General features: G+C 28.5%; 3 protein-coding genes across 19 annotated transcripts in view; 1 reads left to right on the top strand and 2 right to left on the bottom strand.

Annotated features, from left to right (window-relative positions):
- Positions 1–18,030, bottom strand: part of LOC111676982 (mediator of RNA polymerase II transcription subunit 13) — a 41,425-nt gene extending 23,395 nt beyond the window's left edge. For 3 of the 17 annotated variants that reach the window (XM_046952384.1, XM_046952399.1, XM_023437996.2), the window contains exons 1-3: positions 17,011–17,463; positions 7,903–8,504; positions 4,415–4,724 (exon numbers count right to left, since the gene is read on the bottom strand). In XM_046952384.1, the coding sequence (XP_046808340.1) occupies positions 4,415–4,724; positions 7,903–7,971 (379 nt within the window). In that variant the 5' untranslated portion in view covers positions 7,972–8,504; positions 17,011–17,463. The other 14 variants (XM_046952385.1, XM_046952395.1, XM_046952398.1 and 11 more) reach the window with 14 other exon arrangements.
- A 1,543-nt stretch (positions 18,031–19,573) lies between these two features.
- On the top strand, positions 19,574–20,557 carry LOC111676979 (39S ribosomal protein L50, mitochondrial). Its single transcript, XM_023437992.2, has 4 exons — positions 19,574–19,729; positions 19,796–19,878; positions 19,947–20,149; positions 20,209–20,557. Exons 1-4 carry the CDS (start codon positions 19,682–19,684, stop codon positions 20,442–20,444), a joined length of 570 nt encoding a protein of 189 aa, XP_023293760.2. The 5' UTR covers positions 19,574–19,681; the 3' UTR covers positions 20,445–20,557.
- On the bottom strand, positions 20,465–22,189 carry LOC111676977 (nuclear receptor coactivator 5). The gene is made up of 3 exons (XM_023437991.2): positions 21,647–22,189; positions 21,496–21,589; positions 20,465–21,210 (listed from the first exon to the last, which is right to left on the bottom strand). Exons 1-3 carry the CDS (start codon positions 22,075–22,077, stop codon positions 20,503–20,505), a joined length of 1,233 nt encoding a protein of 410 aa, XP_023293759.2. The 5' UTR covers positions 22,078–22,189; the 3' UTR covers positions 20,465–20,502.
- Between the last annotated feature and the right edge of the window lie 1,567 nt (positions 22,190–23,756).

The raw sequence follows: 23,756 nt of genomic DNA, 5'->3' as shown, positions 1-23,756 counted from the left end.
TAAACATACTATCATGTTAAGAATCTTGAAATGATCTAGATATTGTAAATACATCAATAGCGGGTTTTTCAGATAAAGATAATCTACACTTTTTGTTTAAACCTAGTTTAATATATGTTTTAGATTTTTCAGTAAACAGTAACGTTACCTATTTGTCTTAGTTTAACTGAGTGTTTTTGACCAATTAAACTTAAGTTATAAGTGAGAAAACACAATTAACAAAAACAATAAAACAATGATTTCGGAAGAACAAAAACTTAATATTTTAAGTAAATTGCAGTAAATTTTCTGATTTGTTTTGTTTTATTTACTATTGTTTTAAATGTTTAACATTTTTCTAAAATTTTTCATTTTATAAAAGTATTGTTTGCAAAAAAAAAAAAAACAGCTGTTCATTGTTTATGTTTTTAAGTGAAAAGTTGGCAATACTAACAAAGTTAACTAAACTTAAATCCATATTTGTTAAAGTCCGCCTAAATTTGTTCTAAGTTTAATCTAACAGCAAGTTAAGCCCAGTTTTACTAAGTAGTAAGAAATAGGGTTCTATAGTTGAAACGAAAAGTCTACTTTTCGACTTTTTGCATTTTATGAAAAGTCGACTTTTCGACTTTTTGCATTTAGTTAAAAGTCGATTTTTTGACTTTTCGACTTTTTTCATTTAATAAAAAGTCGATTTTTCGACTTTCCGACTTTTAATATTTTATAAATAGTCGACTTTTTTCATTTAATAAAAAGTCGACTTTTATACTTTTCGACTATTTCCGACTTTTGACTTTTTTCGACTATTTTCGACTTTCCGACTTTTTTCGACTTAAATTTAAAATGTTGCCATTTAACATTATTATATTATTATTAATAAAAATTTATTATTATTAATAAAAAAATTTGTGTCTATTTGTTGCAATTTTTTGAGTTTTTTTTCGACTTCTTTCTATTTTCGACTTTTTCCGACTTTTTGCGACTATTTTCGACTTTTACCGAATTTTTCGACTTCTTTCGACTTTTTCCGACTTTATCCGACTTTTTTTTCGCCTTTTTCCGACTTTCCGACATTTCGACTTTTTTTCGACTTTCCGACATTTCGACTTTTTCCGACTCTTATTTACAAAGTCGACTTTTCGACTTTTTTCGTTGACGATAGTCGAGTTATCGACTTTTTTAGAACAAAATAGTCGACTTCGACTTTTCGACTTTTTTCGACAAAAAGTCGATTGTTCGATTATTCGAAAGTCGATTTATAGAACCCTAGTAAGAAACCAGCCCTAAATGAAGTATTATAAATACATAATTTTTCTAGTTTGTAGATAAAATACAAACTTGTTCTAATCTTTAAACAGAGATCTTTTATAATAAAACTCAAAAATTTTATGCAAGTCCTAAATCTTCGCACGTTACTTCAATAATATATAACTATTTTACTTAATAATTTTAATTTAAGTTGACTGATCTAAAGTAAAATGTTTGTAATTGTGTTTTATTATTTTGTTTTTACTTTTCTCATGAATGTCTTCCATTTTAAGTTTAATGTTTAATACATCAACATCAGGTAAAAAAAAACAATGCAAAACAGGTTGAATAACCTCAAAAGAAATATAAATATGTATACGCTACACAGAGACGGAACGGGACGAGACCGAACTTGCATACATATTGGCAAAATAAAAAATAAGCTTCATACTATAATGCGAATAAATATTATTAGCCATCGTATACAATTTTTCATACAGATATTTAGTGAACAAACGTACAACTAACTTTCTGTTGTATTTTGTTAAATATACTACACTAAGAAAAGTTAATTATTATTTTTTAATCTTCAAGGTAATTACAAGTTGTACGAATATGTGTACAAAAAAAGTAAATATTTTCAATGTATATTTTATACAAATACTTGTTATCTGACATTCAAAAGTAAACCTAACCTACCTAAACTATGACAATGTACCGTAACGTACCTATTAACACTAGGTTTACGTTCGTCATCCTTACAATATAAATATTAGTCATGGCGGGTGATAAGTTATCATAGACCAGACTAATAGTCTCGCATATAGACCAGACAAATAGTCTCGCCTATAGACCAGGCTAATAGTCTCGCCTATAGACAAGACTAATAGTCTCGCCTATAGACCAGACTAATAGTCTCGCCTATAGACTAGACTAATACACCCCTATTGTTCCCTTGAAATTATCATTACCCTCTAAGGGAAAATTGCTATCGTGAACCTTGTTGTGAACAATTCATTCATAATGGTTGATTTTGTATGGAACAGCTGTTCAATGTTTACAAAATTCCATCAACAAAAGGAATTTTTTTCACGACAAAAAAGTTAGTGAACGAAAAAAGTGAAAAGGAAACATATTTCACGTGAAATAATCATTGGCGATAGGGGTGATAGTCTTGCCTAAAAACCAAATTAATAGTCTCGCCTATAGAGACTCATTATTATCGCCTATAGACCACACTTTAGTCTCGCCTATAGAACAGCCAAGTGTCACGCCTACAGACCAGACTATAGATAAAACTCAACCGATAAACCTGCTTTTGCATATAACAAGTCAGATTTCTATATTCGGCTGTGCCGAATCTTATATACCCTTCACCAAGTATGTTTAAAAAAAAACAGATTTTATTTATTTTATATCTCTGCACACATGTCACACATAACATACACAAACAAATATTAACCGTTGTACTGTACTACCACCGTTAAACTGTATTACCGCCCTCAAACATACATGAGCTGTATTACCAACATATTACTGCTTTATCTCCTTGTTGTTGTTTTTATGCTTTTTTTATAATTTGTTGAGGAAATTTTCAGAGGTAGTCTCAGATTTTGACCCATATCTAAGTTATTTATGGACCGATTTTGCTGATTTTCAATAGGAAACTTCTCGAAAGCATGTCTGACAGAATTATTGAAGATTTGGATATCGAAGATATCTGGAGTCTTCAGAAAATTGATTTCAACAGACAGACAGACAGACGGACATAGCTTAATCGACTCCGCTATTTATATTTATAAATACTAGAGTACTCCAAGCTTGTATGAAGAAAAAAAATTTTATACTACAATTTGGATTCAGCAGATTTCGAGAAAAACCCATTTTTATGTAATATTTTGCAAAATTAGCCTTTTTATTATGTTGTTGTGTATTTTAAATGAAACATTTTGTAAATTTGTTAGTCCACATATTTTTAAATAAAAATCAAGAGTTTCATGCAATTTGGACGCCATTAACCCATTAACTTTAAAGGTCAAAGGTGAAATTTTGTAATATTTGCAATTTTTTGATGGAAACTAGTCGAAATTTTTAGGTAGATTATCATAAAACTTAAGAAATTTATTTATTATCAACCGATATTTACGGTAATAGTGAAAAAAAATAGATTAACCCTTAAACGGCCTTGGGTCAAAATGACCCCAATGTTTTAAAAACATGCCAATTTGGACATACCCGTTTGCAATCCCATTTAAGGGTTAATTTATTTATTTCAATATTATTGTAAATATCGGTTGTTAGTAAATAAATTTCTTAAGTCTAATTTTATTAATTGTACTATTCATTACTCTTTAATTAATTTCTTTTACAATAAATTATTTTAAACGCAATTGTTATAAAAATATAAAATTCTATTTATCTAAAAAAAAATGTTGATAAAGTTAAGTCAAGCAACTGGGTTATTTACTTCCAAAACTATAACAAAAAATATGCACTTATATACATACATATTCTTAACCCACCATTCGCATACATATAAATGTATTAGTGTTGTTTAATGTTTGCTTTTGCCAAAAAACACCAAAATAAAAACAAACATAAAAATAACAAAAAAAAAACAATTTTCTTAAGACCAGCAGCTCTATTTACTAAAAAAAATGGATGAAATTCACTCAATTAAAATGTTTCTCTCAAATTTCTTTGACAATTCCTTTATGGTTTCGCTCTTCGACAATTTTCAATCAATAGAGAAATCAAAACAAACTGGCAGAAAATATACATATTTTTCTTATAACATAACAACAACAAATCATGAAAATAAAAACGTGAGTGCATAACAGAAAAAGTTAATTTAAAAGAAACGAAAAAGAATTTATAAGAAAACATGACGATAAAGAGAATGAAGCAAACAGCATGACGCTGTCGAAAAGAAATATGTTATTTGGTTGATTGGAGGTGGTGGCAAAAAAATGGCAAAAACATTGTTCTTCGTCATAGAATATTGAATAAAAAAAACTCAAAATACTAAAAGCCGGTGGGTTTATGTACACATACATATACCTAAACACATGTCTATATTATTAATTTGTATTAAATTCATCCTCCTGAATGGCCTTGAAATGAAGCGAAATTTTAGCCATTACCTTTGATTTGCCACTTAATAGAAGTATACAACATTTTCACTTACCAGCCACTTTTAATAATTCCGCATCCACCAGATCGGCAAGATCTGGCTCTTCGCCATACCAAAATATCCATAATTCTTTGGCGGCCGCTAGCGATAGAGGTGGATGTACTTTTGAGGTGTTAACATCAAACATTGCACTTGGATCCGAGTTATCTTGTCTGGTAGACTGAACACGTCTCCAAACACATAGAATGTCTGCTTGCATACATCTTGAATAGGAGCGTAAGATGGGATCATCCAGTGGATCACTGGATGCATTTGGTCGCTCATTGTTAACAAATTTGCGCCATTTTATACCGCATAAATCAGTCTGGAATAAAGAAAAGAAAAATTATTAATAAAAATCAAAAGTCAGCATTTATCAAAAAATTGTATTTTTTTGTTTATTATAACTTGTTTTATCACATCTATTTATCCGATTTGTTTTTTTGTTTTGTATAATTTTTGCTCTTTTTTTAGTAAAATTTTAAAATTTACTGTATCTCTTCCTCTATATCGTAATTCTATAATATAGCTTTTATAAATAACAGGCATGGGAATTTTACTTTTGGAAATCGAAAAACAAACTTTTAAAAAGGTGCCGACAGACAAGTCTGTAGTGTAGTCTATAAACTATTGTGTCTACCTAGTCTATAGTCTAGTAAAATCTTGTCTATAGTCTAATCTATTGTAAATAGTCGATCATTTAGTCTAGGCTTTTGTATATACTATAGCCTAATCTATAATCTAATATACGGTCTAGTGTATAGTCTGGTCTATTGTAGAGTCTATAGTCTAGTCTATAGTCTAGTCTATAGTCTAGTTTATAGTCTAGTCTATAGTCTAGTCTATAGTCTAGTCTATAGTCTAGTCTATAGTCTAGTCTATAGTCTAGTCTATAGTCTAGTCTATAGTCTAGTCTATAGTCTAGTCTATAGTCTAGTCTATAGTCTAGTCTATAGTCTAGTCTATAGTCTAGTCTATAGTCTAGTCTATAGTCTAGTCTATAGTCTAGTCTATATTATAGTCTATAGTCTAGTCAATAGTCTAGTCTATTTTATAGTCTAGTTTATAGTCTAGTGTATAATCTAGTCTATTGTTTTATATAGTCTATGATCTAGACTATTTACATTCTAATATTAATTCCTTTGAACTTTTTATCTTGAAAATGTATACAAAATTTATCGATAGATATAAATTATTATATACTCCGTTCATTATCCAAATATTTCCGACAAAGTTTTGAATTTAATAGTTATTATCCTAATTTATGTACATATCTCTATACAATGTCATAATTAAATCAAAGTAAAACAACTAAAATGTTGTTAAAATATAAATATTTGATTTTAATAACATTTGTACAATGTTATCGAGTTTTTCTTTTTATTAATAAAGAGGAGGTCAATATCACACCTATTATTTATAATAAAATGACAGTTTACCAAAAATAAAACAAACTAACAAAAAAAGAAACAATAAAAAAACATACACGCTACAAATAAACAAAAACCCAACACCTGTTATTGTAGTTAGTTGTTGTTTCTCCGTTTTTTCTTTTTTTCTTTTTGTGCAACAGTTATATTTTTATTTATATATTATTTGACAAACTCATTCACATGTATAAAATAAGAAAGAAAAATACAACAACAACATACATTATTATTCCTAAGTGTATTTGTTTTTCTTCTTACCACAAACTAGACAAACAAGTTTAAAACAAGTTGTTACTTAAAGAAAATATATATATATATAATTTTTTTTAATAAAAATATAAACACACAAATACAAAAACAATAATATATATAACATAAAAAGAAAATAGAAATAGTACTTAAAAGAGAGGAAGCAAGATGAAAGATGGTGTTGCCAGAAATGTAATAGATTTAAACATAATATATATTAATTAGTATTCACTAAAGTCTTCGAAAGACTATTATAAATCAACATTTAGTCGAAAGGCTAAAGATCAATTTATAATCGATTCGCTATAGATCAATCTATAGACGAAAGACTAAAGATCAGTCTATGAAGATAATATAGTTCAATATATAGTAGAAAGACTAAAGATCAAATTTTAATGGAAAGATCACTATAGACTTTAAATCAACTATATAATCGAAAGACTTTGATTAATATCAAGTCGACAGACTGTTAATGAATCTATGGTCTGAGAGTTTTTGAACTTGTTGTAAACAATTCATTCACAATAGTTCAATTTGTATGGAACAGCTGTTTAATGTTTACAAAATTCTATCAACAAATTTCACAACAGGGGCATTTTTTTCAAAAAGTTAGAGAACGCAAAATGATTATTATCTATAGGGGTTAATATATTAAACAATAGGTGAATAATCAAGATCAACTTATAATCGAGTTACTATATATATAACTATTGAAGCGATACTAGATCAATCAATAGCAGATACTCTAGAAAAGATCTATTTTTAGTCGATACTATAAAATTTAATATACTTTTCATAAACATTAGATTAAGAAGTTTAGGGCCAATCTTTAGATGAAGGATTAGGTATTAAATTAAAATTAATCCTCGAAAGTTGTTTTTAAATACTTAGGGCAGGTTTCTTACTCATCAGTTAAACTAGGCTTATCTTGCTGTTAGATAAAACTCGCAACAAATTTAGCCGGACTTTAAACGATAATTGTGTTTTTCAATTTTAGATTTAAGCTCAGTTAACTTTGTTAGTATTGCCAAGCTTTCACTCAAAAATATAAACAATGGACAGCTGTTTTTTGCAAACAATACTTTTGTAAAATGGAATAAACATTTAAAACAATAATTAATAAAACAAAACTAATCAGAAAATTGCAATTTACTTAAAATATTATGTTTTTATTCTTCCGAAATCATTGTTTTATTGTTTTTGTTAATTGCATTTTCTTACTTATAGCTTGAGTTTAATTGGCCAATTACACTCAGTTAAACTAAGATAATAAGTAACTTTACTTTTGTAAACTTGTTGTGAACAATTTATTCACAATAGTTTATTTTGTATGGAACAGCTGTTCAATGTTTACAAAATTCTATCAACAAAATCCACAACAGGGGAATTTATTTCACGACCAAAAAGTGAGTGAACGAAAAATTTGAAATGGGAATATATTTCACGTGAAATAACGATTGGCGAAAGAAGGTGAATATGTTTTTTTGTTTCAAATTTCAGTTTTCATTAATTTTCTTATTACATTTACAATTGTCTTCTTTTTTATAAAACATGCCTTGTTTTGATAACAAACAATGACGTTTTCTATTGTTTTGTATGGCAATACTACGATGTTTAATCTTGTAATTAAAAACATCAAAGGGGAATAATATCAGAATCATATTACTTTTAGTTTAACTAATCTGATTATTAGTTGGCAACTCAAATACCTGCCCTAAGAGATTAAAGACATGAACTACAATTCGGAATCGTTTTTTTACAAAACATTTAAATTTTTAAACATTCTTAATTAAAATAAATTAAAAAACAAAACATACTACTCACCAAGGCAAAAAAGTTTGTATGGCAATCCTCCAAACTAGCGCCGTTAGTCTGATGTGATTGATGCGTCATAGTTCATAGATTTTGTTTGCAATACAACAGCTCCTCATTTTCTCAATTGTTGATATAAATTTTTAGTTTGTTGTTGGTTTTGTTCTATTTTTTTTTTTATTTAAAGATGATAACTATAGATGATTGGCAAAGTTAGCAATAAAATAACAATGTTATTGTTTTTTTTTCTCCAAATGGTTACGTTTATTTTTTTTTTTATATGAAAATTTTAGTTGTTTATGCTGTTGTTCCGAGAGTCTTAATTGTTTACGAGGCAAATTTGTAAATTTATAAAATTCTTCTTGTTTTTTTTTTTCTTTTTTCATAACAATTGGAAGAAGAAGGCGATTTTGTAATACATTTAGATTTTGTACTTATTCTTTTTTTTATATATTTATTTATTATTAATTATTATTTTTATTTGCTGTTATATTTATTCATTACAACAGTAATGTAGTAAAACACACACATTCGCACACTGTTATATTGTTTTGATTTAAAATGTAAAGTTTCGCTCATAATTTGAGAGATGGTGCACGAATATAAAGAGACATCTGTTGAAGGAGAAAGAGAGATAAAGATGTGTTAATATGTGAGAAGGAGGTGAATTGAGGTTTTTTTGTAGGTATTTTTTTGCTTTTGTTTTTTATCTTTGGAATTTTGTTTATTATTTTCTTTTTAAATTTGTTATTGTTGATTCACTTGTATTTTACGTTTGCCTGTTATTTACTTTTTTTAAATTAAAATACAACACTAAAATAAGTATTTTTTTGTAAATAAATGAAATTCATTTAAAAATATAAATGACCACAATAACAAAAATTTTATTATACGTAGGTCGTTGTATACTTTTTTGTTGAATATGTATTATTAAATTTCTTTTTATAATTTAATTCTCACACGCGCATTTTCACTTTGTTTTTTTTTTTGTTTTGTTTAACTAGGTACCTATAACGAATTGTTGCCGAATGAACGACCCATCGTAGGTACACGTTTTAAAATTATTGTTAACTAAAAAAAAATATTTTATTAAAATGCTGCTGTTGATATTTTTGTTAAGAAATTCTTTTATGTTTTTATTTTGATTTATTTTTTTTTAAGAATTTACTACTAAACTTGTCAAAAAAATAACAACAATACAAAAAGGAGAATGTAAATAAGAGCAAAATTATATTAGTTAAATTTGCAGGGAGTGAGTGAGTGCGAGCAAGAAGAGAGTAATTTGAGTAGAGCAAAGCAAAACAACTAACAAAAACTCAATTTGTTTTTTTATTATTATTTTGGTGGTATCGTTAAAATTCATCGACGTAGACAGCAAAAAATAACATACAAAAATATAACACTCTTCTTATTAAAACAAGTGAGTTTGTTTGTGTATACAAATATTATAAAGTTTAGCTAAACACTGTTGTTGTTTTCTTTTATTTATGTGTGTTTGATTTTTTTTCATACATGTATGAAGTAGCAACCAACCGTAGACGACTTTTGTGTAATAGATGAATGATGATAATGATAATGATGATGTTATGATGACGACAAACATTTATATATTTCAGAAATCAATTCTTTCTTTTATATTAGTTATCATTGTTTTAATAACATTTTCATTTTTTGTTTTATAATTCTTTTTTTTAATATTTTTCACACTAAATTTTGTTTTTTAAATTTATTCTTAATATTTAACATTTATTTCACTTTACTTTTATTTAAGTATCTATAAAAAATTATTTAATGTAGAAAATATCTTTATTGCAAAAATATTCAATATAGAAAGAATATTTTTTAAGCAAAATGTTAACAACCGTATACGACTGACGACTACTGACTGCCCAACGAATGAGCAACGACACACGACGGCAACGATAACATCGATTGTCGTCTACACAATGGAAATTTTGCTTGTTTTACTCTGCTATTGTATTATATTTGTTTTTGAGTTTATTTTTTGTAGCAGTGTTGCCATCTTAAAATTAGTTAAAACCAACACAAATGAAAACAAAACAAGAAAAAAACGTTGAATCATTAATAAATAAAAAAAAATACATTTACAAAGCAGATGAATGAAAATGTTGAGAAAAAGAAAATCCGTGGTGCTTCTGTTTATAGTACCCACAAATGTATCGATAAGCTAAGACATAAATAACTCAATAATTGACCCCTATCGCCAATAGAAGTGAAAATTTTGTTCCCTTGAAATTTTCATTTCCCCCCAAGGGAAAGTTGATATAGTGAACTTGTTAGAAACAATTCATTCACAATAATGGATTTTATATGGAACAGCTGTTCAATGTTTACAAAATTTCATCTAATTTCGCAAATTTCACGCAAAGATACAAGCCGAAATGACTCAAATCGGCGGCGGCTGACCGCCGGCTAAGCCAGCTTAAACGAGTTGCCACTATTTTAAATTCTTATTGTAAATTGAAAAGAGTTACCACACAATTTCTACTTGTATTTATTATACTTTATGTTACTCGATTTTCATTTTGAAAATACATATCTATATATTATTGATGTGTAAGAGTTACGCTGTAACAATGTTTTCTGTTTGCCAGGCGTGTTACTTTCAGAGTAATGTAAATATAATTAAATTAGATATTAGAATTTAATATTTTAAAATGACAAAGAAACTGCTTCAGAGTTGCATGCAATCAACCTGCTCTTTATTCGCCTGAAAACGTTAATCTTCGATCTGCTCTAAATGAGCAGGCTTCTCGTACTGTTGTTATTATGGTAAAAAAATCTTTATTATTCTATTCAACGTTGCATAATTCCGAGGGACAGTAATGGATATTGAAATCCATTTTTATTTCAACCTTCGTTACCTAGAACGTTTTTCATTTGTAAGGTTAAATTCCTAGAGTTTCCTTATCTTTAGACTTCATTAGTGTCTAAAGATCTGCTCATTCAGAAAAGGCTCCTCATACTGATGTCATTATGGTAATAGGATCTTTGTCGTTTTAACGTTCTATAATTCCAAGGGGCAGTAATAGATTTTCAAATCGATTTTTAATTCAGCTTTCATTACATAGAACGTTTTTAATTTGTAAATATAAATTCTTCTCTTTAGACTTCATTAGTGCCTTTGATGTTCGAGTTCGCGTTTTTTGACATCAAGATGTTAGCATCTTGACTTTAAAAACATTAAAACGTTGCTGCGCTTATTCTAAAAATGGACAAAGAATAAATACAAGTAAAAGCTAAATATAAAGGTCTAATCTTTTTTATAACATAGCGATATCCCATTGCGAACCCACAGTATGATCCCAACAATTATTTGGGGGATTCACACTGCCGTCATAAAGTCATATATTAAAAAATAATAGCACGAAAAAATATGACTGATGAAGTTTATGTGCTATTTCAAATTTGAATCAACTAACACAAATATATAATTTACAAATATTTTTAGTAAATATGGCAAAATTTTTGTCACACAAAATTTAAAAAAAATGTTTTCTTTTTTTGACATTATTTTAAAGTAGAAACAGATTGGACCAAAAGTTAGGCTTTTTTTAATTACCTATGTAGGTATGTCCTAATATGGCAACACTGATATCACAACATACAAAAACATTATTTCTTCTCTTTAGATTAAACTAACAAACAAATTTTAAAAAGGACCGAATTGTTAACCAGAAAAATTGAGTTAAAATAATATAAGAAAACATTTGAAAACGGGGCAATACCCAGCAGTTCGACAAAGAGTCAATACATATGAAAAAGACAGCTATTTCCTCTAATAGTTAACCTCCTGGATGATCGTAATACGTATGTTTTGGGTCATTCGTCACGAATGTACCCTTTGTAATCAAGAATGAAGACAGTCGTCACTTTAGTGCCCTCTTTGTAAGCGGGAGCGGAGACAGTCGTCTCTTTACTGTCCTCAAGTAACCTAGAGATTATACTCTTTGAATTTCCGAAAGTAGGTATTTTACATCTTTTGGAGAAATGATTATTACTTTCTACTAATATGCCACCATCTGATTTACTCAAATTTATATCTTTCGGGTCAATCGTCACATTATTGTCCCATAGTATTCTAGAGAGTAGAAACTTGAAATTACCACCTGGCTGACTCTAATTCGTATGTTTTTAGTATTTCGTCACAAATAAACTCTTTGTAAACGAGAATAAAGACAGTCGTCACTTTAGTATCCCCTTTGTAAGCGAGAGCGGAGGCAATCGTCTCTTTACTGTCTCTTTGTAGGGTGTAGAGTGACGATTGACTTCCTCGTAGGACAAGCCCATGTTAAAATGGTTGGTCACCTAGGTAGTCAGGTGGCTAGGGGCCACCACAAGTGGTAGGTTAAGTGGTCAGTTCGGGACTGTCCCGTCGAACTGCTGTGTACAGACTGCACTTAATATATTAAGAAATACAAATATGAAGAGTAATTTTGTTTATTTTGCTATAATTTTCAATTCTCGTAGTTAATACTAACAAATTATTTACGAAGGTTTTATTTTACATGATGATTAAAAAAGTTTTTAATAAATTTTGCTTGCTTTTCTCTAGATTTGTATAATTACTACAAAGTGTTTTTATTTACTGTCTGTATTAGGTACATACAACAACACATACCTACGTTTTTCTTTGATTTTTTTATTCAGTTTTTTTCTTTTTTGTTTTTGTACAAGTTATTTAGGTTTCTTTTGTCTATTGTTGCTGCTTTTTTTTTGTATGAGAACTTAAAATCCAAGTCGAGGGCGATGCACGCACACAAGAGTTCGCTTGAAAAATTCACAATCAAAGAGGAACCAACAAAAATAAAAGATGAAAACACTTTACACTGAATGTAAGAAAACAACAACAACGAAAAGTAATAACACAAAAATACTCCTCGTTCGTTTTTCTGTCAAAGAGAGAGAGAGAGAGAAAAAGAGAGCATAAAATATTGAAAAAAAGTCATACACATAAAAACAACAACAATAGTTCATACATAATTATATATTTTTTTGCTGCCGTTGTGTGTGTTTTGTTTTCATCAACTATTAATGGAGTGTATACAAAGACGATGACAACACAATCAGTGCAAGAGGGGAAAGGGGTGGGGGTGGAGTTTATTTATTGTTTATTTCTCATATGACTTTTGGTAGTTAGTAGATCCGCAAAAATCAAGCTAGTAAGCAAATAAATATCAAACTAAAAATAATCTAATTTATTAGTTATGCTAAATTAGATGTAAAATTATGAATTCTAAATCGAAAAAAGTCCCATAATTTAGAAATAACCCTTTCGGTTTTCCGGTAATTGGTCTAGCTCCTCTCTAAAATAAACTAAACATATTTTGTGGTGAAGTTTTTCGATCATATGAGAAAGAGTTTTGTAATTAAGATATGAAGAGAAAATTATAATGGTTTCCCTTCCTAAAATCAATTTTATCAACAGTCCTTATAATCTGAAAACTAATACCGATAAAAAATCGTACAAATAACTTTTGTTACCACACTCGTATTTCCTACTCTTATAAGAATAGTTTGATGGAAAATATCTACTCATTGAAAATAAATAAATTTTTAAATAAATTTCGTAAAAATATTTAATTTTTCTTTAATATCAAATTTACTCAATCATCTTCTTCAAAAGATTGATCATTTTATTGAAAATATTTAAGAAAATAGAATATAAAACAAAATTCACTAAAAATTGAATAAAAGTGTTAAAAATTTAACTAAATTTTTTTATAAATTTTCTTTTTTAATGTTCTTAAAATATTATATTAGTACGCAAAAAAAAAAAAAAAAAAAAACCTCTAAAAATGTGAAAGAGAAGTAGAATTTACTTCATGGAAGTAATATCAAATTTAATCATTTTCTTTTAAAATTTTAACATTTTATTGAAAATATTTAAGAAAATAGAATATAAATCAAAATAAAATTTAATAAAAATTTATCGAAAAATTAAAAAAAAAAAATTATCAGAAATAATCTTAATAAAAATGAAAATATATTATAATAATACGCCATGCTAAAAAAAAATCCTAAAAAAGGGAAAAGAAGTAGAATTTACTTCATGGAAATAATTTCGAATTTGCTCTTTTAAAGATTGAAAATTTTATTCAAAATGCCTATTTAAGAAAATAGAATATAAATCAAAATTCAATAAAATGGAATAAAAATGTTATGTAAATTCATCGAATAGAACACAATCAAATTATTCGTACTTTCGAATTCGTTTCAAAATTTGTTTGTTCAAAATTGAAAAAAGTAAGCAAAAGGAACAAAAATTATATTTTTGTGAATCTCCACGATTTTGAGATAATTTTAACATTTAATCGAACATTATTTCGAAATTAGAAGAAATTGACCTCGAATAAAACTAAAACTATATTTTTGTTAATATCCCTAATTTTGAGATTATTTTAACAGCTATTCAATTTTTTCAAACATTACTTCGAATTTTCGAACTTAATTTTAAATATTACAACATAGCATTGTAGTGTCATCAAGTGTACTTCAAACTGCCAAATTTCAGACATTTCGGGCCACCAGAAATGGTTTTAATTGCTTTAAAAATTTTTCGAACTTAAGTTCAAATTTTCGAAAATTTTATTTTTAGTTTTTATGACACAGAGATTATTTTAAGACCATAAAAATTTTTTCGAACATAACTTAGAATATTCGAATATAATATTGTATTGTCATTAGCTGTACTCACAACCGCCAAATTTTAAAAAATTCGGGCTTCCAGAATTGGTCTTAAAACAATTTTCCCCAATTAATTATTGCACAGTTCGTTACGTACGACGAATTTCGTCATACGCACTGATTGTGCGTATTTTTATATACTTTAGTGTGTTCTATATCTGATGACGAAAATTCGTTCCGAAAAATTTATTTTCTTGAATAAAAATTTTTAATCAATTAAAAATTTTCTATAAAAACATAAGAATTATTTTTAAAAATGAAATCTTTATGCTATGTTCACACGATTATTAGATCTTACAGCATTGTCAGTAAAATTTACAGAAAATTTCTAAAAACTGTATAAACTTACAACTTTTGTCTTTCAATATTGTCAGTAAGGCTTATTCTGACAAAGTTGCTAAAAAATTGTAAGTTCAGACGATTGTTATACATTTTACTGACAACGTTGTAAGTTCTGACAATCTTATGTCACGGTTTCTAGGTAAATTAATATAGACAGAATACACCTATTAATTGTTATTTTTAAGAAATCTGTAACTGGAATTTCCACATTCATTTAGAAAACTTAACTTAGTGCAGATTTTTATGTTTTAAATTTTTATAACTAATATGCATTAAGCCGGTTAGTTGCATAAACCATTTAATAAACAAGTATGAATTTATAGTCGGACATTACCGACCATATGATACCCTACCCACCAGTCAGTATGTTACAATTGTGGATTTTTTTTATATAAAGCATTTAATTTGTTTTATTGTGAAATTTTTTACTTATTGTTGACAATAAAGAGAGATTTTCTACAAGAGGGCTCATATTGGAGAAGGGGTAAATATGGGCCTATCCTTAAAAATTTTGGTAAATGAATTTACTTGTACTTCAAAGTCATTTATTTAGATTTTGATCGTTTTATTAGTAATTATAAGTGAATTTTAACGTTCTGGTCATTTTCTGAAGACGAGTTTGTATGGGGGCTAGGGTCAAATGAGGCTCGATCTCTATAAAAAAATATGTATTGCCATTTATTGTTCTATAAAACTAATTTTTGCTGATTTTTGTTGACATTATAAAACATTTAATGTAATTGTGAGCCTAAAGGCCCGATTCGGGGGTACGGTTGTATGGGGGGCTAGGATGGACCGATTTCAACCATTTTCAATAGCGTTCGTCCTTGAACCATCAAATTATTTTGAAAATTGCGACCTGTAGCGTGCGCACAAGGTTTACATGGACACACAGACAGACAGACAGACAGACAGACAGACGGACATAACTCAGCAAGTGATTCTGAGCCGACTGGTATACTTTAAGTTGGGTCTAGGACCAATATTTTTGGCAGTTACAAACTTCAGTTCAAACGCATAATACCCTCCTCAAACTATAGTGGTGTAGGGTATAAAAATACTTGTCAAAATTGTCTAAAACTAAAAAGGTTTGCTAATATTTTTGTTTAAAATTTAGGCTTTCTTTTTTTTCAAACTTAAAATTATTATGAATGCAAAGTATTTACAAGATTTAACATTTATTTTCTTTACAATCATCTTTTCTTTTGGTGTTTTTTTTTCGTTTGTTTTTCTTGTGTTGAAATAATATACAAAGAATAAGAAAAAAAATGAAAATAATATATTCACTACCGATATTACTCTCTGGCTCTGTTGGTGGTGTAAAGGAGCATGTTTGCTGCTGTTGTTGTTTTTTTTTTTTTTTGCCAACTTATTGTACAAAGTTAATAAATGCTCCAACCAACTCACGAATGAACGAATAAAGAAAACAAACAACCGCACAAAAAAATTCACACACACTCACACTCACACACAAAAGACAGAAAACAAAAAAACAACAACAAATGAACTTCTACTTTATGTTGAATTGCTGCTGCTGCTGCTTTAGTATAGTTGTTTTTGTTTTTTCTTTATTTTTTTGCTTTTTTGTCGTTTTTTATACTCAAAGTAGTCTTCTTTTTGCTATTTTTTTTATATGATTTTCTTCCCTTTTAACGGAAATAGCAAAAGAGAACATAATAATAAAAGAAAGAAAAAAAAATTGCAAAATTACGCGTCATATAGGAATTTTTCCTTTTGATATTTAAAATCGATCGACAATTTTTTCTTATTCATTTTAATTTTTTTTTTTAATTTCTTAATATTTTTTTTTAATTATTTTCATTATACAAAACATTTACACAACACCTGGTATATATGTTTTAAAGATTACTTTGTTATTATCTTAGTTTTGCTCATTAAACAATTATTGCTCCACTTTCCATTCACTTGTGATTTTTCTTTCTAATCGATATTTTTTTAAATATCTCTTGAAACACTTTTTTAAAAAACCAAAATACTTTTTTATTTAATATTTTTTATTTTCTATATTAAAACACCCAAAGCGTATAAGACATTTGATTTGTTAATTACCGTAATAAATTATTTCTTTTAATATTTTAAATAAAAAAATAATAAAACGTAGGGGACACACATTGAAATTTTTCTTTAAAACGCGTAGAGCAACATTGACGACGACAACGACGACATGACGTTTGCGACTGCGACGACTATAGAATTGAAAATGGCGTTGTCGAACAGAGAAATATACAGATTTTTTTTCTTGTGTCTTTTTGTCTTCTCTACTATTATACAGCCTTACATGGTTGCATTTTTAAGTAGTTTTGTGTTTATAAATCGCTAAAGCCTTAGTAATGATTTGCATGTGTTTAAATAATTTTGTTTAATTTTATTGTAAATTAATATAGTATTAATAATTTTATTTTATTTAATTGTTTAAACCAGTTTTTTTAAAGTTATATTCTTTATATTGCAACACTGTTTAAACATTGTTGCCATTTCTTTCCGACACTCTTCTTTCAATCGCACTCACTCCTAGTTAAACCGTTTACTTGCTTGCACACACACACACTATGACAAAAATAATTGATTTTCTCTTCTCACTGCTGCAATAACAAAACATGTAAAAACTTTCCCTTAATTAACATGACACTTTGTTCACTCTTTAAATAACATTTCCTAAATTTTTTCTCTCCTCTTATTTCTTTATATTAATTGAATAATTTTTTATATAAAAAAACAATGTTTTAAAGCAACAATTAGCTTGTAAAATTGCGTTTTTTCTTGTTAACAAAATTTCTTATATCTTTTTATTTTTCACATACACTATTTATCTCTTTTATTCTTGTTTCTTTCAAGTTTAGAGTATTATAGTTTTGTCTCCTTCTTTTATGTTGTCGGCAAAAATGCACCCACACATACACAAACACGTTTAGGCGAAAAAATCAGACTTACACACATACACACTAGCAACAATGCCAAATATCTGTGTGTAACCTTGTCATACGAAAAAAAAACACACAAAATTACTTTTTTTCTCTTAACTTTTTGTTTAAATCTTTTCTTATAAAGTATGAGTTTTTTTAAATATATTTTTCTTTTACACTTTTCACTATATATTTGAATTTGCAAATTCTTTAAATATTTTATTTGTTCTTTACGAGTGCAATTTGTTTTCAAGTTCACAGAAGTTTGTCTGCTGCTGCGAAATGAAGTAAAAACGAAACTGTTTTTCGCTTTGAAAAGAGAGAGAGAGAAAGCTGATGTGCACAGAAATATGATGGAATAATAAGGTAAAGTCAATTCTACAAAAAAAAATAAATAAAACAACAACAGTTGTATACTGATGTCAAAAAGTGTATATGTTGCCAGAGTGTCTTTTAACTATGTATCGCAAATTAAGCCTCAAACACATACAATACGCTACGAAATGTAAAAAAAAGAGATGCGTTGTAAATAATATAAAAATTAAATATTTAATATAAAAAATATTTAATTTAAAAATAGTGTTTTCCACACGCATAAATCTCAAATAAAAAGTATAAAGAATATTTTTGATACACTACACAATAGGGTTCTATAAATCGCCTTTCGAATAATCGAACAATCGACTTTTTGTCGAAAAGAGTCGAAAAGTCGAAGTCGACTATTTTGTTCCAAAAAATTCGATAACTCGACTATCGTCTATGAAAATGTCGACTTTGAAAATAAAAGTCGAAAAATAGGAAAGTCGAAAAAAGTCGGAAAGAGTCGAAAAAGTCGAAAAGTCGGAAAAAGCCGAAAAAATCGAAAAGTAGAAAAAAGTCGAAAGTCGAAAAAAGTCGGATATAGTCGAAAGTCGAAAAGTCGAATATAGTAGAAAGTCGGAAAACGTCGAAAATAGTCGGAAAAAGTCGAAAAAAATCGGAAAGTCGAAAAGTCGACTATTTAAAAAATATTAAAAGTCAAAAAATCGACTTTTAATTAAATGAAAAAGTCGAAAAATCGACTTTTAACTAAATGCAAAATGTCGAAAGTCGACCTTTCATAAAATGCAAAAAGTTGAAACGTCGACTTTTCATAAAATGAAAATAGTCGAAAAGCTGGAAAAAGTCGAAAAAGTCGGAAAGTCAACTATTTATAAAATATTAAAAGTCGAAAAATCGACTTTTAATTAAATGAAAAAAGTCGAAAAATCGACTTTTAACTAAATGCAAAAAGTCGAAAGTCGACTTTTACTAAAATGCAAAAAGTCGGTAGTCAAAACATCGACATTTCATAAAATGCAAAAAGTCGAAAAGTCGACTTTTCGTTTCAACTATAGAACCCTACTACACAACTGGCTTTTTAAATAAAAGCAACCACTTATTAAAAAATTAAATTTTAAATAAAAATTTAGCAAATTGTGTAAATAAAAGTTTTGTGTCATTGTATCTGCCAAATGTGTTTAATATATTCTAAATAATATATAGAAATACACTATTCCAATAATTATTGCAAAAATATATACATTAGATTTTAAATTTTTCTTGTAAAAATTTCTCTCTGAAATAAAACTGCGAAAAATGGTATTGCAATTATTTTCAATTAAGAATAAGTGCTACCAAATTTATTTTAAACTAAACACACTGCATTATCAACCTTACAGCCTTAACAGCTGTTGTTATAACAACGGCGTTAGATTTTGAAGTCAACTTTGTTATCTTCAGCAATCCCTAACCGCATTAAGTAAAAAACACAAGAAATTACACAAAAATATTAAAAAATGCAAGCAAATCTAACTAAAACTTTAAGCAATTTGTTACAAAAAAGTGTGAGTATTATAAACTTAAATAATTATCTCGAAAAAAATTTGAATATTTATACAATTTTCATTTAGAACACTTGGTCAAGATGTTACTCAACCAAAGCAAAAACGGTGGGACAAATTGAGGCTACAGCTCAGTCCATAAGTGATAAAGGGTATATGATTTAATCATTTAATACTAAAATAATATCAATAAAATTAAAATATGTTTATACTCTTGCAGTTTTCTACGGCCCCATAAAACTTATGAGGCACCATCTAATGTTGCCGAAAAGGTGCAGGCGATTTGCGCCTCTTTGCAAATATCCAACAAGCAGGATTATAATCTCAAAAGCTTGGAGGAAAAGTTTAAATTTCTACAAGCCTGCTTCACTGATTTCCAACACAGTGTACCCAATTCACAAGTGCATGAATTGAAGACAGTGGGTATGTAAAACTTGAAATTCTTTTGTAACTTGATAAATATTTGCATATTTTTTTTAAAGGCGATGTTATCAAATTTTACGAAACTTCTGTCAACACCACGGTTCCCTATGATGCTTTAAAACAAATGCAATTACCCGAAAACTTGCATATACAATATGATTATGTGCGTTTTAATCCCGAGAATGATACGAAGTTTAATGGACAAACTGCTTTCCCTAAGAGTTCCACTTTAGTGACCGGTCTTAAATACCGAGGCAAATATGAGGGTCACGAAGCAAAACGTTCTTGGCCTTAAACTAATAAAAAAAAGAATTGTCTAGTTTTTGTTTTTATTGATAAATATTTTAAAAGAATTAAAATTTCATTAAATTTTCCACAGTGGATACCAGATTGGAATCCATTAAAGAGTCTAAAGCTTTTTGTACTCGTACATCTCTAAGTAAATCTAACATGCGCTCATCCTGCTTTACCGCTTCCAGGTTGGGATACAATAATTCATAATGCGTTTCTGCCACAGAGGGTTTATTTAAAATATTAAGAATTTTCTTTTGCAATTCTATTTCTGGATCTGGTGTTGATTTAATCATTTCATCAGCAGCATCTCCCAGTTCCACCTTGAGTTGTAGCTCACGTCTTTGCTGTAGATATTTAATAATACGATCGTATTGTAAAACTGTTAATGGCATATTGGAGGCCAAAAGATTTAGCAACATTTGTATCGCATCCGGGTGTCGTTCTTTTAAGGGTGGCGCCATGTAATTTGCTGTGTTGGCCGGAATAATTGGTACAGGATTGGGCAAATGGGGTGCCATCTGAGGTACATTCATTGGAACGTTTGGCATGTTTCGTGGCTGTTGTTGATTTGCCATAGCAGCTGCTTTTTCTCGCATAATTTTTTTCCGGAAATCATCACTTACTAGCTTGATGGCGTCTTCCACCGGCATATTACGATGTTCGGCAGGTTGTCCATACAGAATATTAACTGTTATGCTATTATGTTCTTCATGTTGATTTGTCACAAGTATCGCGTACAAACAGTCACGTGAAGCAATATTCGAAAGCTAGAAGGTGCATGCAAATATGATGAATATTTGAAATTTAGAAAAATCATAATTTTGTTAATATTCAGTATTTAATTCGGTCTATATTATAATCTTTATTCCTGAATATAAACTAGTCTACGGTCTGGACTGCTGAGTGGTCTATAGTCTGGACTACAGATTATTACAGACAATGCAGACTACCGATTAGTGTTTCTCCAGAATGTAGATTGGTAAACAGTGAAAATGTGGAATACCAACATACATCCCAGATATCTATACAATTTTAGTTTTATTTTTACTTACCACTTTGCCCAGGGGAACATCTGCATTTGGAAATAAAACATCAACTCTTAAATTTAAACGCTTTAAACGATCTTCAATCATTTCGGCATATTTGCTAAACAAAAACAAATTTACAATCTTTCTAGAATAACTACAGTTTAATATTTCTTACGTATTTTTACGATCGACTACAATAATTTCACAATCATTATAATTGGAATTATCGACATTGTCTATGCCACCGCCACCACCTACAGCTGTCTGTGCCATTACTCCTGTACCGGCCTGAGACCAATTGTTATTGCTGCTGGCTGCGGCATTCTGTTGATTTTTCTTTGAATGTGCTGCATTACGTACCGTTACGGTATTTCCCTTAAAAGTCGACTTATTTAAAGCAGCAGCCACTTTATTGGCCACTTCTTCCGTTTCGAATTGCACAAAACCGAAATTTTTCTGTACCAATGTAGCTAAAACTTTGCCATAGGGTAGGCAAATACTTTCTAGGTCGTCACGCGTACATTGCGGTAAATTGCCAATGAAAATACGACTAGAAACCTTATTTGGATCTCTTATTATAGCGAGATTTGATTTCTCATCGGACATTTTAATTCTTGTGTGTTAAATTGGTAAAAATGTTAAAATTTTGCTAATGGAAAAATTGTAAACAAATGAAAATTTCACAAATTATGATGCTGCTTCTTATTGGCAAAAAAAATTCACAGAGGTTTAATAACCTACAGTATAATATCGATAATGCAGTTAAAAATGGAGCAGGTGTTGATAACTCAACTTCCCAACAAGAACAGTGACAGTCATTTGATCGGTCATTTGACTGGCACTACTGATGTATTATTTCTATCACAGAGTAAAGCAAAGTTTCTATCAGTTTCTTAAGGCAAATGGACAAAAGTGATGGAAACATTTGTGTACATGTGATTTTTCTTCTCCCTTGCACTTATGAATTCTATCGACTTTAAAACATATATTTGAGCTGCTCACTCTTTTGCTTTTTACCAATCAAGGATGATGGAAATGTTAGTCACGATTGACTAATCATTCTTTATGGATATATCCATCACAGTTGACCAATCACACTTGATGCATTTATCCGTCAAATCTGACGGCTATACCAATTTATAATAAAACACAATTTATTAACATTTTGAGATATATATTTTTTAATTTTATTAATATACATAGTAAGCATATACATAAATTAACTATCATTTTACCATTTTACATACCTCGCAAAATGTAAAATCCTCTTATACTCCTTTTAATTTGTGGAAATAAATTGTCTGTAAAGAAATATATATAAATATTGAAATATAAAAATTAAAAGTAAATATGTATTCATATTACCAAAGATAGAAAAATCTTCGAAGAGTATATTCTCAGCTCCACTTCCTGCACCGTTTTTAAATTCAGTTTATAATAAATCTATTTACTTTTAATAATTTTAGTCTCAAATTTTTTAATTTTTCGCTTCTTGATCTTTGGCTTTCACCGAAATAATTAATTTATAAGACGGAAAACACAGTAACTGTCAAATGCAGTTGTTACACTCTTTCATATGTAAATGAAACCCTTTATTACACATTGTGTATATCAACAGTCATTTTACCGGTCATTTGAACATCATTATTGATGGAATTATCCGTTAACTCTTTTTTTTAGCAATTTTTAAAGAAAAATGTTGCAAGTGTGTTAGTAAAATCATTTTGTACGTGTTAGTTTCGGTCATACATTTCTTGTAGGGTTGAGTTACTCAAGTTGATAGTACTGTTTGTCCTAAGAGACAACAACAATTGTTAATAAGATTTTTTCCGTTTTTATTTATTTTATATTTTTAATTGGTCCTTTAAACGGCATCAGTTGTTTGACTTTAAAGCAAATAAGTCAATTAAACATTTCGTTTTACAAATTTAACGAAAAATAAAAAAAATTTACAGATATTTTAAAATTGTTGCACTGTTGATTGTTGATATGTCAATACATCACTAACTTATCGACTTAAAAACAATCATAAACATGCCGCCATTTACAGTTAGTTTTTGCATTCTGTCAAGTTTGATTGCATTTTTATAGCTTTGTTAAATAAATTTGTTAGTTAAATTTATTTATTGGTAGTGATGCTAAAGTTTTAGCGTAAATAATTGAAATATTTGACCGACAGCTTTTAGTGTCCTAAAAAAAACCTACCAAAATTTTGCATTACGAAGATCACAATGTCTACCCCAAAAACCTTGGGTTGGGCACGGAATTTATTTTTTAAAGTAAAA

Source organism: Lucilia cuprina, chromosome 5 (assembly GCF_022045245.1).
Source record: "Lucilia cuprina isolate Lc7/37 chromosome 5, ASM2204524v1, whole genome shotgun sequence".
NCBI lineage: Eukaryota > Metazoa > Arthropoda > Insecta > Diptera > Calliphoridae > Lucilia > Lucilia cuprina.
The sequence above is the reverse complement of the archived record's forward strand: the minus strand, read 5'-3'. Positions and strand labels throughout refer to the sequence as shown.